This window comes from Anomaloglossus baeobatrachus, chromosome 10 (genome assembly GCF_048569485.1).
Source record: "Anomaloglossus baeobatrachus isolate aAnoBae1 chromosome 10, aAnoBae1.hap1, whole genome shotgun sequence".
NCBI classification, from domain to species: Eukaryota; Metazoa; Chordata; class Amphibia; order Anura; family Aromobatidae; genus Anomaloglossus; species Anomaloglossus baeobatrachus.
This window is the reverse complement of record NC_134362.1, coordinates 212,842,794-212,857,542: the sequence shown is the minus strand read 5'-3', so window position 1 is coordinate 212,857,542 and position 14,749 is coordinate 212,842,794. Positions and strand designations below refer to the sequence as shown.

At 59.3% G+C, this 14,749-nt stretch overlaps 1 protein-coding gene across 2 annotated transcripts in view; it reads left to right on the top strand.

Annotated features, from left to right (window-relative positions):
* VAC14 (VAC14 component of PIKFYVE complex) overlaps nucleotides 1-14,749 on the top strand; it is a 51,830-nt gene that overhangs the window by 24,513 nt on the left and 12,568 nt on the right. For both annotated transcript variants that reach the window (XM_075325340.1, XM_075325339.1), the window contains exons 6-12: nucleotides 1,335-1,444; nucleotides 2,036-2,142; nucleotides 2,253-2,387; nucleotides 3,523-3,642; nucleotides 6,423-6,477; nucleotides 7,937-8,081; nucleotides 8,214-8,279. In XM_075325340.1, the coding sequence (XP_075181455.1) occupies nucleotides 1,335-1,444; nucleotides 2,036-2,142; nucleotides 2,253-2,387; nucleotides 3,523-3,642; nucleotides 6,423-6,477; nucleotides 7,937-8,081; nucleotides 8,214-8,279 (738 nt within the window). The remainder of the gene's footprint in view (nucleotides 1-1,334; nucleotides 1,445-2,035; nucleotides 2,143-2,252; nucleotides 2,388-3,522; nucleotides 3,643-6,422; nucleotides 6,478-7,936; nucleotides 8,082-8,213; nucleotides 8,280-14,749) is intronic.

The following is a 14,749-nucleotide window of genomic DNA, read 5'->3' as shown; positions in this document are numbered from 1 at the left end:
TGAAATTCCGCCAGTGCCAACCGCAGATCAGTCGAAATAGCCGAGAAAACAACACCATCATTCAGGATAGTAGACGGCTCAACAACCTCCAAAGAGTCCGCGCAGAAACTCCTGGAAAGGGCATCAGCCTTAACATTCTTGGTGCCCGGCAAAAAAGAGACCACAAAATTAAACCGGGTAAAAAACAAAGCGCACCTGGCCTGCCGAGGATTCAACCTCTTGGCCGATTCCAGATAGATGAGATTCTTGTGGTCCGTAAGCACCAGAACTTGATGCCTAGTCCCCTCCAAGCAATGCCTCTACTCTTCAAATGCCCACTTCATAGCCAATAATTCCCAGTTCCCCACATCATAATTCCGTTCAGAAGGAGCAAACTTCCGAGAGAAAAAGGCACAGGGCTTAAGTTTACCCGAAGTAGCGTCTCGTTGAGACAGAAGAGCTCCTGCTCCGATCTCTGAGGCATTGATCTCACTCCGTCCTATACCAGGCACTCTTGTCATACCAATGAACAGAAAACAAGAATCATTACAAATTCAAAAAGCCACAAACACATGGACTTATAGGAGCTATACTCCAAACATAGCTGCAGGGAGCTTCCCAGCTAAGCAACTGAGAGGGAAGATTCCTGCATGCAAATAAACTGAAAACAACCACAGCAAATGACAAACTCAGATAAGAGTAAAAAGAACCAAACAACAAATAAAGAGCAAAGCACTTATCTGGGGTAGATGTGGTGTGGAGCAGGGTGAAGCAGGCTGGTGAACAAAGAACAACTGACATCCGGCATAGCCTGCCAGCAGACCAGGGTTTAAATAAGCAGAGAGTTAGCAATGGAAACGCCCATTGCTCAACACACCTGGTCTCTGTCCAAACCATTCCGGGCCACAAGAGGGAGCCTCACAGCAGCAAAACCATAACTGACATTCACAACACAGGATCTTATCATGTATCTGTGTATACAGGGAGCTCCCCCTAGTGGTGGCTGCAGTCAGGATCTTATCATGTATCTCTGTATACAGGGAGCTCCCTCTAGTGGTGACTGCAGACAGGATCTTATGTATCTCTGTATACAGGGAGCTCCCCCTAGTGGTGGCTGCAGACAGGATCTTATCATGTATCTCTGTATACAGGGAGCTCCCCCTAGTGGTGGCTGCAGACAGGATCTTATCATGTATCTGTGTATACAGGGAGCTCCCCCTAGTGGTGGCTGCAGTCAGGATCTTATCATGTATCTCTGTATACAGGGAGCTCCCCCTAGTGGTGGCTGCAGACAGGATCTTATCATGTATCTCTGTATACAGGGAGCTCCCCCTAGTGGTGTGTTTCTTTCTCAGATTCTTGTTCTGGAGAACGTTCCTGACATCCACCTTCTGGAGTATTTGCCGGAGATTCTGGATGGTTTGTTTCAAATACTTGGCGATAACAGTAAAGAGATCCGGAAGATGTGAGTGCTGGCTTCTGTGTGTGGCGGGGGAGGGGGTATTTCAGCATGGTGTATGGTGTCCTCTCCTTCCGCACTGCATTGGTGGCGTCTCTCCTCTGCGGGGGTCTCTGCCGCTCCTGTAGATGTAATGTCACAGTCATCATTTTTGTGACTGCAGCAATGTATTGCATTTCCAGAGCTTCCCTTTAAGCCTGCAGTGCTCCCCCACTCTGTGCCCCCTCCTCCTTCTGCTCTGTCCCCCCTTCCCTCCTCGCTCTGTCCCCCCCTTTTCCTCGCTCTGTCCCCCCTTTTCCTCGCTCTGTGTCCCCCCTTTTCCTCGCTCTGTGTCCCCCCTTTTCCTCGCTCTGTGTCCCCCCTTTTCCTCGCTCTGTGTCCCCCCTTTTCCTCGCTCTGTGTTCCCCCTTTTCCTGCGCCGCGCCCCCCTCCCCCCCGCTCTCTCTGTGCCCCCCTCCCCCCCGCTCTCTCTGTGCCCCCCTCCCCCCCGCTCTCTCTGTGCCCCCCTCCCCCCCGCTCTCGGGATCATTGTGTCAGTAGGAGGGTGGGGAGGTGCGTGGACGGCTGCGCCCCCTGACCTCTTGCTTGGTCCTGCAGGTGTGAGGTGTCTCTCGGTGAGTTTCTGAAGGAGATCAAGAAGTTTCCAGACAGTGTGAAGTTTGCAGACATGGCCAATATCCTGGTGATCCACTGCCAGTCGTCAGGTGAGTGCCGTGTGCCGCCGGTGCCGGCTGTGGCGGTGGCAGCTGTGGCTGTGGCGGTGGCAGCTGTGGCTGTGGTGCTGCCGCCTCTCACGTGTCCCTGCTGTTGACAGACGACCTGATCCAGCTGACCGCCATGTCCTGGATGCGGGAGTTCCTGCAGCTGGCCGGCAGAGTGATGCTGCCATATTCCTCCGGCATCCTGACCGCCGTGCTGCCATGTCTGTCCTATGACGACCGCAAGAAAGGTATCCTTTGTTGTGCACGCTCCCCGCTGGTCACACCCGCGCCTTCTCCGCCTGCGTCTTTTTTATCGTTTGTGGTGCGCGCTCCCCGCTGGTGACACCCGCGCCTTCTCCGCCTGCGTCTTCCTTATCCTTTGTGGTGCGCGCTCCCCGCTGGGCACACCCGCGCCTTCTCCGCCTGCGTCTTCCTTATCCTTTGTGGTGCGCGCTCCCCGCTGGTGACACCCGCGCCTTCTCCGCCTGCGTCTTCCTTATCCTTTGTGGTGCGCGCTCCCCGCTGGGCACACCCGCGCCTTCTCCGCCTGCGTCTTCCTTATCCTTTGTGGTGCGCGCTCCCCGCTGGTCACACCCGCGCCTTCTCCGCCTGCGTCTTCCTTTTCCTTTGTGGTGCGCGCTCCCCGCTGGTCACACCCGCGTCTTCTCCGCCTGCTTCTTTCTTATCCTTTGTGGTGCGCCCTCCCCGCTGGTGACACCCGCGCCTTCTCCGCCTGCGTCTTCCTTATCCTTTGTGGTGCGCGCTCCCCGCTGGTCACACCCGCGCCTTCTCCGCATGCGTCTTCCTTATCCTTTGTGGTGCGCGCTCCCCGCTGGTGACACCCGCGCCTTCTCCGCCTGCGTCTTCCTTATCCGCTGTGGTGCGCGCTCCCCGCTGGTCACACCCGCGCCTTCTCCGCCTGCGTCTTCCTTATCGTTTGTGGTGCGCGCTCCCCGCTGGTCACACCCGCGCCTTCTCCGCCTGCGTCTTCCTTATCCTTTGTGGTGCGCGCTCCCCGCTGGTCACATTCGCGCCTTCTCCGCCTGCGTCTTCCTTATCCTTTGTGGTGCGCGCTCCCTGCTGGTCACACCCGCGCCTTCTCCGCCTGCGTCTTCCTTATCCGTTGTGGTGCGCGCTCCCCGCTGGTGACACCCGCGCCTTCTCCGCCTGCGTCTTCCTTATCCGTTGTGGTGCGCGCACCCCGCTGGTGACACCCGCGCCTTCTCCGCCTGCGTCTTCCTTATCCGTTGTGGTGCGCGCACCCCGCTGGTGACACCTGCGCCTTCTCCGCCTGCATCTTCCTTATCCTTTGTGGTGCACGCTCCCCGCTGGTGACACCCGCGCCTTCTCCGCCTGCGTCTTCCTTACATCTTGTGACTCCAGGTATCAAGGAGGTGGCAAATGTGTGTAACCTGAGCCTGATGAAGCTGGTGACCCCCGAGGATGATGAGAGTGATGACACCAGTCAGCTACCAAGCCAGGAAGAGCTGCCATCATTCCACGGTGAGACTGGTGCTGTCTGTGGAGCACTGCTCCTTTAAGGGAATGTTCTCTGAGGCTGGGGCTGATCGGCGGTGCTGAACCTCTGAGGATGGGGCTGATCGGCGGTATGGTACCTCTGAGGATGGGGCTGATCGGTGGTGCTGAACCCCTTGAGGATGGGGCTGATCGGCAGTGCTGAACCCCTGAGGATGGGGCTGATCGGTGGTATGGCACTTCTGAGGATGGGGTTGATCGGCGGTGCTGAACCCCTGAGGATGGGGCTGATCGGCGGTGCTGAACCTCTGAGGATGGGGCTGATCGGCGGTGCTGAACCCCTGAGGATGGGGCTGATCGGCGGTGCTGAACCCCTGAGGATGGGGCTGATCGGTGGTGCTGAACCCCTGAGGATGGGGCTGATCGGTGGTATGGCACTTCTGAGGATGGGGCTGATCGGCGGTATGGCACTTCTGAGGATGGGGCTGATCGGCGGTATGGCACCTCTGAGGATGGGGCTGATCGGCGGTATGGCACCTCTGAGGATGGGGCTGATCGGTGGTGCTGAACCCCTGAGGATGGGGCTGATCGGCGGTGCTGAACCCCTGAGGATGGGGCTGATCGGCGGTATGGCACCTCTGAGGATGGGGCTGATCGGTGGTGCTGAACCCCTGAGGATGGGGCTGATCGGCGGTGCTGAACCCCTGAGGATGGGGCTGATCGGTGGTGCTGAACCCCTGAGGATGGGGCTGATCGGTGGTATGGCACTTCTGAGGATGGGGCTGATCGGCGGTATGGCACCTCTGAGGATGGGGCTGATCGGTGGTGCTGAACCCCTGAGGATGGGGCTGATCGGCGGTGCTGAACCCCTGAGGATGGGGCTGATCGGTGGTGCTGAACCCCTGAGGATGGGGCTGATCGGCGGTATGGCACTTCTGAGGATGGGGCTGATCGGCGGTATGGCACCTCTGAGGATGGGGCTGATCGGCGGTGCTGAACCCCTGAGGATGGGGCTGATCGGCGGTGCTGAACCCCTGAGGATGGGGCTGATCGGTGGTGCTGAACCCCTGAGGATGGGGCTGATCGGTGGTATGGCACTTCTGAGGATGGGGCTGATCGGCGGTATGGCACTTCTGAGGATGGGGCTGATCGGCGGTATGGCACCTCTGAGGATGGGGCTGATCGGCGGTATGGCACTTCTGAGGATGGGGCTGATCGGCGGTATGGCACTTCTGAGGATGGGGTTGATCGGCGGTGCTGAACCCCTGAGGATGGGGCTGATCGGCGGTGCTGAACCCCTGAGGATGGGGCTGATCGGCGGTGCTGAACCCCTGAGGATGGGGCTGATCGGCGGTGCTGAACCCCTGAGGATGGGGCTGATCGGTGGTGCTGAACCCCTGAGGATGGGGCTGATCGGTGGTATGGCACTTCTGAGGATGGGGCTGATCGGCGGTATGGCACTTCTGAGGATGGGGCTGATCGGCGGTATGGCACCTCTGAGGATGGGGCTGATCGGCGGTATGGCACCTCTGAGGATGGGGCTGATCGGTGGTGCTGAACCCCTGAGGATGGGGCTGATCGGCGGTGCTGAACCCCTGAGGATGGGGCTGATCGGCGGTATGGCACCTCTGAGGATGGGGCTGATCGGTGGTGCTGAACCCCTGAGGATGGGGCTGATCGGCGGTGCTGAACCCCTGAGGATGGGGCTGATCGGTGGTGCTGAACCCCTGAGGATGGGGCTGATCGGTGGTATGGCACTTCTGAGGATGGGGCTGATCGGCGGTATGGCACTTCTGAGGATGGGGCTGATCGGCGGTATGGCACCTCTGAGGATGGGGCTGATCGGCGGTATGGCACCTCTGAGGATGGGGCTGATCGGCGGTATGGCACTTCTGAGGATGGGGCTGATCGGCGGTATGGCACTTCTGAGGATGGGGCTGATCGGCGGTATGGCACCTCTGAGGATGGGGCTGATCGGCGGTGCTGAACCCCTGAGGATGGGGCTGATCGGCGGTGCTGAACCCCTGAGGATGGGGCTGATCGGCGGTGCTGAACCCCTGAGGATGGGGCTGATCGGCGGTGCTGAACCCCTGAGGATGGGGCTGATCGGCGGTGCTGAACCCCTGAGGATGGGGCTGATCGGCGGTGCTGAACCCCTGAGGATGGGGCTGATCGGCGGTGCTGAACCCCTGAGGATGGGGCTGATCGGCGGTGCTGAACCCCTGAGGATGGGGCTGATCGGCGGTGCTGAACCCCTGAGGATGGGGCTGATCGGCGGTGCTGAACCCCTGAGGATGGGGCTGATCGGCGGTGCTGAACCCCTGAGGATGGGGCTGATCGGCGGTGCTGAACCCCTGAGGATGGGGCTGATCGGCGGTGCTGAACCCCTGAGGATGGGGCTGATCGGCGGTGCTGAACCCCTGAGGATGGGGCTGATCGGCGGTGCTGAACCCTTGAGGATGGGGCTGATTGGAGGTGCTGAACGTCTGAGGATGGGGCTGATCGGTGGTATGGCACCTCTGAGGATGGGGCTGATCGGCGATGCTGAACCTCTGAGGATGGGGCTGATCGGTGGTATGGCACCTCTGAGGATGGGGCTGATCGGTGGTGCTGAACCCCTGAGGATGGGGCTGATCGGTGGTATGGCACTTCTGAGGATGGAGCTGATCGGCAGTATGGCACTTCTGAGGATGGGGCTGATCGGCGGTATGGATGAATTAGATGCATCTTCTGATCCCCCAGTGTAGGGCTCTCCCAAGGACTCCTCTGGTTCTTCTGCTGTGATTGATTCTTCTGCTTTGTTTCAGGGACTCCGGACACGGACAATGACTCCAGTGACCTCGGTGTGTTCGCCCCCAGGAGGTGAGGGGTTCAGCAGTACGTGGGTGGGTCCCCTCAGTAGTGTCTGTTACCAGCAGATGGCAGTGAGCGCTCGCAGTTCTCCTCCGGCTCCTCCTGATCCTTAGTGTTAAATCTCCGGGGACTCTGCTGATCGGAGCAGTCACATGACCCGCTCAGACCCCAGCTCAGCCCGCCGGAGCGGCCGTTCAGACCCCAGCTCAGCCCGCCGGGGCGGCCGCTCAGACCCCAGCTCAGCCCGCCGGGGCGGCCGCTCAGACCCCAGCTCAGCCCGCCGGGACGGCCGCTCAGACCCCAGCTCAGCCCGCCGGGACGGCCGCTCAGACCTCAGCTCAGCCCGCCGGGACGGCCGCTCAGACCCAAGCTCAGCCCGCCGGGACGGCCGCTCAGACCCAAGCTCAGCCCGCCGGGACGGCCGCTCAGACCCAAGCTCAGCCCGCCGGGACGGCCGCTCAGACCCAAGCTCAGCCCGCCGGGACGGCCGCTCAGACCCAAGCTCAGCCCGCCGGGACGGCCGCTCAGACCCAAGCTCAGCCCGCCGGGACGGCCGCTCAGACCCAAGCTCAGCCCGCCGGGACGGCCGCTCAGACCCAAGCTCAGCCCGCCGGGACGGCCGCTCAGTCCCCAGCTCAGCCCGCCGGGACTGCCGCTCAGACCCCAGCTCAGCCCGCCGGGACAGCCGCTCAGACCCCAGTCCGCCTCTAAGGCCTAAGCCACACGGCGAGAAAAACAGTGCGAGTGGAGTGCGATAAAACTTCGCATTCCCCTCGGACCAATTCTAGCCTGTGTGTCAGCGCACATGAGCGATTATTTTCTCAGCCCTAATCAGACCGAGAAAACAATCGCAGCGACTGTAATGCGAGACTCTTTCTCTCGCACCCATTCAAGTGAATGGGGCGAGAGAAAAATCGCACTGCACTCGCGGTACACCGGTGTACTGCCAGTGCAGTGCGAGAATGGCTATAGCCGGCTATGGAGGAGAGAGGGAGAGAAATCCCTCCCTCCCCTCCTGAGTGCCGGCCCGCCCCCCGCAGCTGAGGTGTGCTCGCACGAACGGACCTCAGTAGCAAGGACACACGCATGACACTCGGCTCTGCTGTACTGCCAGCACAAGCCGAGTCTCATGCAAGGGGATCGCAGTAATCCCCGTGTGGCCCCAGCCTAAATGAAACACTGTTCCAATTTGCTGACAGCAAGCAGAGATCTTTAGCCATAGGTGATGGAAACAAGTCTTACAGAGCGTCTGCAGCCGCTCCTGCAGGGCGAGGGTATAATGGTCACTGCCTCCCTGGTGTTAACAGCTCCCCCCCGGCGGTCTTAACAGAAACCACCCTCTGTTGCCGCCCCCCCGCTGGTCCCTCTGCTGCCGCCCCCCCCGCTGGTCCCTCTGCTGCCGCCCCCCCCGCTGGTCCCTCTGCTGCCGCCCCCGGGACCCCGCCATCACTCTCTCCTACGTCCACAGCTCCGCGGGTGCAGCGGTGACCCTTAACCTGGACGGCATTGTGCAGGTCCTAGACCGCTACCTTCATGAGCCGAGCACCGGGATGATGACCCGAATCTGTGTGCTGAAGTGGCTGTATCATCTGTACATCAAGACCCCCCGCAAGGTGCGTACCCCAATATTAGCCTGAAGATGGCCCCTGTATACAGCGGTGCACCCCTCCCGGTATATACGGGGGCAGTGTATAGACACTATCGGGGGCCGCAGCCATCCTGACCCGTGTCCCCTCTTGCTGCAGATGTTTCGGCACACGGATCTCCTGTTCCCCATCTTACTGAAGACCTTGTCTGATGAGTCTGATGAGGTGAGTAACCGGGGGTCTTCTGTCCTCAGGGGGCTGCAGTACTTCTGTTTTCATCCTGCAGCGCCCCCTCCTGTGTGTACTGGGTATTGTGGTTCTGGCAGCGCCTCCTCCTGTGTGTACTGGGTATTGTGGTTCTGGCAGCGCCCCCTCCTGTGTGTACTGGGTATTGTGGTTCTGGCAGCGTCTCCTCCTGTGTGTACTGGGTATTGTGATTCTGGCAGCGCCTCCTCCTGTGTGTACTGGGTATTGTGGTTCTGGCAGCGCCCCCTCCTGTGTGTACTGGGTATTGTGGTTCTGGCAGCGCCCCCTCCTGTGTGTACTGGGTATTGTGGTTCTGGCAGCGTCCCCTCCTGTGTGTACTGGGTATTGTGGTTCTGGCAGCGTCTCCTCCTGTGTGTACTGGGTATTGTGGTTCTGGCAGCGCCCCCTCCTGTGTGTACTGGGTATTGTGGTTCTGGCAGCGCCCCCTCCTGTGTGTACTGGGTATTGTGGTTCTGGCAGTCTCCTCCTGTGTGTACTGGGTATTGTGGTTCTGGCAGCGTCCCCTCCTGTGTGTACTGGGTATTGTGGTTCTGGCAGCGTCTCCTCCTGTGTGTACTGGGTATTGTGGTTCTGGCAGCGCCCCCTCCTGTGTGTACTGGGTATTGTGGTTCTGGCAGCGCCCCCTCCTGTGTGTACTGGGTATTGTGGTTCTGGCAGCGTCTCCTCCTGTGTGTACTGGGTATTGTGGTTCTGGCAGCGCCCCCTCCTGTGTGTACTGGGTATTGGGGTTCTGGCAGCGCCCCCTCCTGTGTGTACTGGGTATTGTGGTTCTGGCAGCGTCCCCTCCTGTGTGTACTGGGTATTGTAGTTCTGGCAGCGCCTCCTCCTGTGTGTACTGGGCATTGTGGTTCTGGCAGCGCCCCCTCCTGTGTGTACTGGGTATTGTGGTTCTGGCAGCGCCCCCTCCTGTGTGTACTGGGTATTGTGGTTCTGGCAGCCCCCCTCCTGTGTGTACTGGGTATTGTGGTTCTGGCAGCGCCCCCTCCTGTGTGTACTGGGTATTGTGGTTCTGGCAGCCTCCTCCTGTGTGTACTGGGTATTGTGGTTCTGGCAGCGCCCCCTCCTGTGTGTACTGGGTATTGTGGTTCTGGCAGCTCCTCCTCCTGTGTGTACTGGGTATTGTGGTTCTGGCAGCGTCTCCTCCTGTGTGTACTGGGTATTGTGGTTCTGGCAGCGCCCCCTCCTGTGTGTACTGGGTATTGTGGTTCTGGCAGCGTCTCCTCCTGTGTGTACTGGGTATTGTGGTTCTGGCAGCGCCCCCTCCTGTGTGTACTGGGTATTGTGGTTCTGGCAGCGCCCCCTCCTGTGTGTACTGGGTATTGTGGTTCTGGCAGCTCCTCCTCCTGTGTGTACTGGGTATTGTGGTTCTGGCAGCGCCCCCTCCTGTGTGTACTGGGTATTGTGGTTCTGGCAGCGTCCCCTCCTGTGTGTACTGGGTATTGTGGTTCTGGCAGCTCCTCCTCCTGTGTGTACTGGGTATTGTGGTTCTGGCAGCTCCTCCTCCTGTGTGTACTGGGTATTGTGGTTCTGGCAGCTCCTCCTCCTGTGTGTACTGGGTATTGTGGTTCTGGCAGCGCCCCCTCCTGTGTGTACTGGGTATTGTGGTTCTGGCAGCGCCTCCTCCTGTGTGTACTGGGTATTGTGGTTCTGGCAGCGCCCCCTCCTGTGTGTACTGGGTATTGTGGTTCTGGCAGCCTCCTCCTGTGTGTACTGGGTATTGTGGTTCTGGCAGCGCCCCCTCCTGTGTGTACTGGGTATTGTGGTTCTGGCAGCGCCCCCTCCTGTGTGTACTGGGTATTGTGGTTCTGGCAGCGCCTCCTCCTGTGTGTACTGGGTATTGTGGTTCTGGCAGCGCCCCCTCCTGTGTGTACTGGGTATTGTGGTTCTGGCAGCGTCCCCTCCTGTGTGTACTGGGTATTGTGGTTCTGGCAGCGCCCCCTCCTGTGTGTACTGGGTATTGGGGTTCTGGCAGCGCCCCCTCCTGTGTGTACTGGGTATTGTGGTTCTGGCAGCCCCCCTCCTGTATGTACTGGGTATTGTGGTTCTGGCAGCGCCCCCTCCTGTGTGTACTGGGTATTGTGGTTCTGGCAGCGCCTCCTCCTGTGTGTACTGGGTATTGTGGTTCTGGCAGCGTCCCCTCCTGTGTGTACTGGGTATTGTGGTTCTGGCAGCGCCGCCTCCTGTGTGTACTGGGTATTGTGGTTCTGGCAGCCTCCTCCTGTGTGTACTGGGTATTGTGGTTCTGGCAGCCTCCTCCTGTGTGTACTGGGTATTGTGGTTCTGGCAGCCTCCTCCTGTGTGTACTGGGTATTGTGGTTCTGGCAGCCTCCTCCTGTGTGTACTGGGTATTGTGGTTCTGGCAGCCCCCTCCTGTGTGTACTGGGTATTGTGGTTCTGGCAGCGCCCCCTCCTGTGTGTACTGGGTATGGCGGTTCTGGCAGCCCCCCTCCTGTGTGTACTGGGTATTGTGGTTCTGGCAGCGTCTCCTCCTGTGTGTACTGGGTATTGTGGTTCTGGCAGCGCCCCCTCCTGTGTGTACTGGGTATTGTGGTTCTGGCAGCGCCCCCTCCTGTGTGTACTGGGTATTGTGGTTCTGGCAGCCTCCTCCTGTGTGTACTGGGTATTGTGGTTCTGGCAGCGCCCCCTCCTGTGTGTACTGGGTATTGTGGTTCTGGCAGCGCCCCCTCCTGTGTGTACTGGGTATTGGGGTTCTGGCAGCCCCCTCCTGTGTGTACTGGGTATTGTGGTTCTGGCAGCGCCCCCTCCTTTGTGTACTGGGTATTGTGGTTCTGGCAGCTCCTCCTCCTGTGTGTACTGGGTATTGTGGTTCTGGCAGCGCCCCCTCCTGTGTGTACTGGGTATTGTGGTTCTGGCAGCTCCTCCTCCTGTGTGTACTGGGTATTGTGGTTCTGGCAGCCTCCTCCTGTGTGTACTGGGTATTGTGGTTCTGGCAGCGCCCCCTCCTGTGTGTACTGGGTATTGTGGTTCTGGCAGCGCCCCCTCCTGTGTGTACTGGTTATTGTGGTTCTGGCAGCCTCCTCCTGTGTGTACTGGGTATTGTGGTTCTGGCAGCGCCCCCTCCTGTGTGTACTGGGTATTGTGGTTCTGGCAGCGCCCCCTCCTGTGTGTACTGGGTATTGTGGTTCTGGCAGCGCCCCCTCCTGTGTGTATTGGGTATTGTGGTTCTGGCAGCGCCCCCTCCTGTGTGTACTGGGTATTGTGGTTCTGGCAGCGCCCCCTCCTGTGTGTACTGGGTATTGTGGTTCTGGCAGCGCCCCCTCCTGTGTGTATTGGGTATTGTGGTTCTGGCAGCGCCTCCTCCTGTGTGTACTGGGTATTGTGGTTCTGGCAGCGCCCCCTCCTGTGTGTACTGGGTATTGTGGTTCTGGCAGCGCCCCCTCCTGTGTGTACTGGGTATTGTGGTTCTGGCAGCGTCTCCTCCTGTGTGTACTGGGTATTGTGGTTCTGGCAGCCTCCTCCTGTGTGTACTGGGTATTGTGGTTCTGGCAGCGCCTCCTCCTGTGTGTACTGGGTATTGTGGTTCTGGCAGCTCCTCCTCCTGTGTGTACTGGGTATTGTGGTTCTGGCAGCGCCTCCTCCTGTGTGTACTGGGTATTGTGGTTCTGGCAGCGCCCCCTCCTGTGTGTACTGGGTATTGTGGTTCTGGCAGCTCCTCCTCCTGTGTGTACTGGGTATTGTGGTTCTGGCAGCGTCCCCTCCTGTGTGTACTGGGTATTGTGGTTCTGGCAGCGTCTCCTCCTGTGTGTACTGGGTATTGTGGTTCTGGCAGCGTCTCCTCCTGTGTGTACTGGGTATTGTGGTTCTGGCAGCGTCTCCTCCTGTGTGTACTGGGTATTGTGGTTCTGGCAGCGCCCCCTCCTGTGTGTACTGGGTATTGTGGTTCTGGCAGTCTCCTCCTGTGTGTACTGGGTATTGTGGTTCTGGCAGCGTCTCCTCCTGTGTGTACTGGGTATTGTGGTTCTGGCAGCGTCCCCTCCTGTGTGTACTGGGTATTGTGGTTCTGGCAGCGTCTCCTCCTGTGTGTACTGGGTATTGTGGTTCTGGCAGCGCCCCCTCCTGTGTGTACTGGGTATTGTGGTTCTGGCAGCGCCCCCTCCTGTGTGTCCCGGGTATTGTGGTTCTGGCAGCGCCCCCTCCTGTGTGTACTGGATATTGTGGTTCTGGCAGCGCCCCCTCCTGTGTGTACTGGGTATTGTGGTTCTGGCAGCGTCCCCTCCTGTGTGTACTGGGTATTGTGGTTCTGGCAGCCTCCTCCTGTGTGTACTGGGTATTGTGGTTCTGGCAGCGTCCCCTCCTGTGTGTACTGGGAATTGTGGTTCTGGCAGCGCCCCCTCCTGTGTGTACTGGATATTGTGGTTCTGGCAGCGCCCCCTCCTGTGTGTACTGGGTATTGTGGTTCTGGCAGCGTCCCCTCCTGTGTGTACTGGGAATTGTGGTTCTGGCAGCGCCCCCTCCTGTGTGTACTGGGTATTGTGGTTCTGGCAGCTCCTCCTCCTGTGTGTACTGGGAATTGTGGTTCTGGCAGCGTCCCCTCCTGTGTGTACTGGGTATTGTGGTTCTGGCAGCGCCCCCTCCTGTGTGTACTGGGTATTGTGGTTCTGGCAGCGCCTCCTCCTGTGTGTACTGGATATTGTGGTTCTGGCAGCGCCCCCTCCTGTGTGTACTGGGTATTGTGGTTCTGGCAGCGTCTCCTCCTGTGTGTACTGGGTATTGTGGTTCTGGCAGCGCCCCCTCCTGTGTGTACTGGGTATTGTGGTTCTGGCAGCGCCTCCTCCTGTGTGTACTGGGTATTGTGGTTCTGGCAGCGCCCCCTCCTGTGTGTATTGGGTATTGTGGTTCTGGCAGCGCCCCCTCCTGTGTGTACTGGGTATTGTGGTTCTGACAGCTCCTCCTCCTGTGTGTACTGGGTATTGTGGTTCTGGCAGCGTCTCCTCCTGTGTGTACTGGGAATTGTGGTTCTGGCAGCGCCCCCTCCTGTGTGTACTGGGTATTGTGGTTCTGGCAGCGCCCCCTCCTGTGTGTACTGGGTATTGTGGTTCTGGCAGCTCCTCCTCCTGTGTGTACTGGGAATTGTGGTTCTGGCAGCGCCCCCTCCTGTGTGTACTGGGTATTGTGGTTCTGGCAGCTCCTCCTCCTGTGTGTACTGGGAATTGTGGTTCTGGCAGCGTCCCCTCCTGTGTGTACTGGGTATTGTGGTTCTGGCAGCGCCCCCTCCTGTGTGTACTGGGTATTGTGGTTCTGGCAGCGCCCCCTCCTGTGTGTACTGGGTATTGTGGTTCTGGCAGCGCCCCCTCCTGTGTGTACTGGGAATTGTGGTTCTGGCAGCGCCCCCTCCTGTGTGTATTGGGTATTGTGGTTCTGGCAGCGCCTCCTCCTGTGTGTACTGGGTATTGTGGTTCTGGCAGCGCCCCCTCCTGTGTGTACTGGGTATTGTGGTTCTGGCAGCGCCCCCTCCTGTGTGTACTGGGTATTGTGGTTCTGGCAGCGCCCCCTCCTGTGTGTACTGGGTATTGTGGTTCTGGCAGCGTCTCCTCCTGTGTGTCCCGGGTATTGTGGTTCTGGCAGCGCCCCCTCCTGTGTGTACTGGGTATTGTGGTTCTGGCAGCGCCCCCTCCTGTGTGTATTGGGTATTGTGGTTCTGGCAGCGCCCCCTCCTGTGTGTACTGGGTATTGTGGTTCTGGCAGCGCCTCCTCCTGTGTGTACTGGGTATTGTGGTTCTGGCAGCGTCTCCTCCTGTGTGTACTGGGTATTGTGGTTCTGGCAGCTCCTCCTCCTGTGTGTACTGGGTATTGTGGTTCTGGCAGCGTCTCCTCCTGTGTGTACTGGGAATTGTGGTTCTGGCAGCGCCCCCTCCTGTGTGTACTGGGTATTGTGGTTCTGGCAGCGCCTCCTCCTGTGTGTACTGGGTATTGTGGTTCTGGCAGCGCCCCCTCCTGTGTGTACTGGGTATTGTGGTTCTGGCAGCGCCCCCTCCTGTGTGTACTGGGTATTGTGGTTCTGGCAGCGCCTCCTCCTGTGTGTACTGGGTATTGTGGTTCTGGCATCGTCCCCTCCTGTGTGTACTGGGTATTGTGGTTCTGGCAGCGCCCCCTCCTGTGTGTACTGGGTATTGTGGTTCTGGCAGCGCCCCTCCTGTGTGTACTGGGTATTGTGGTTCTGGCAGCGCCTCCTCCTGTGTGTACTGGGTATTGTGGTTCTGGCAGCGCCCCCTCCTGTGTGTACTGGGTATTGTGGTTCTGGCAGCGTCCCCTCCTGTGTGTACTGGGTATTGTGGTTCTGGCAGCGCCCCCTCCTGTGTGTACTGGGTATTGTGGTTCTGGCAGCGCCTCCTCCTGTGTGTACTGGGTATTGTGGTTCTGGCAGCGTCTCCTCCTGTGTGTACTGGGTATTGTGGTTCTGGCAGCGC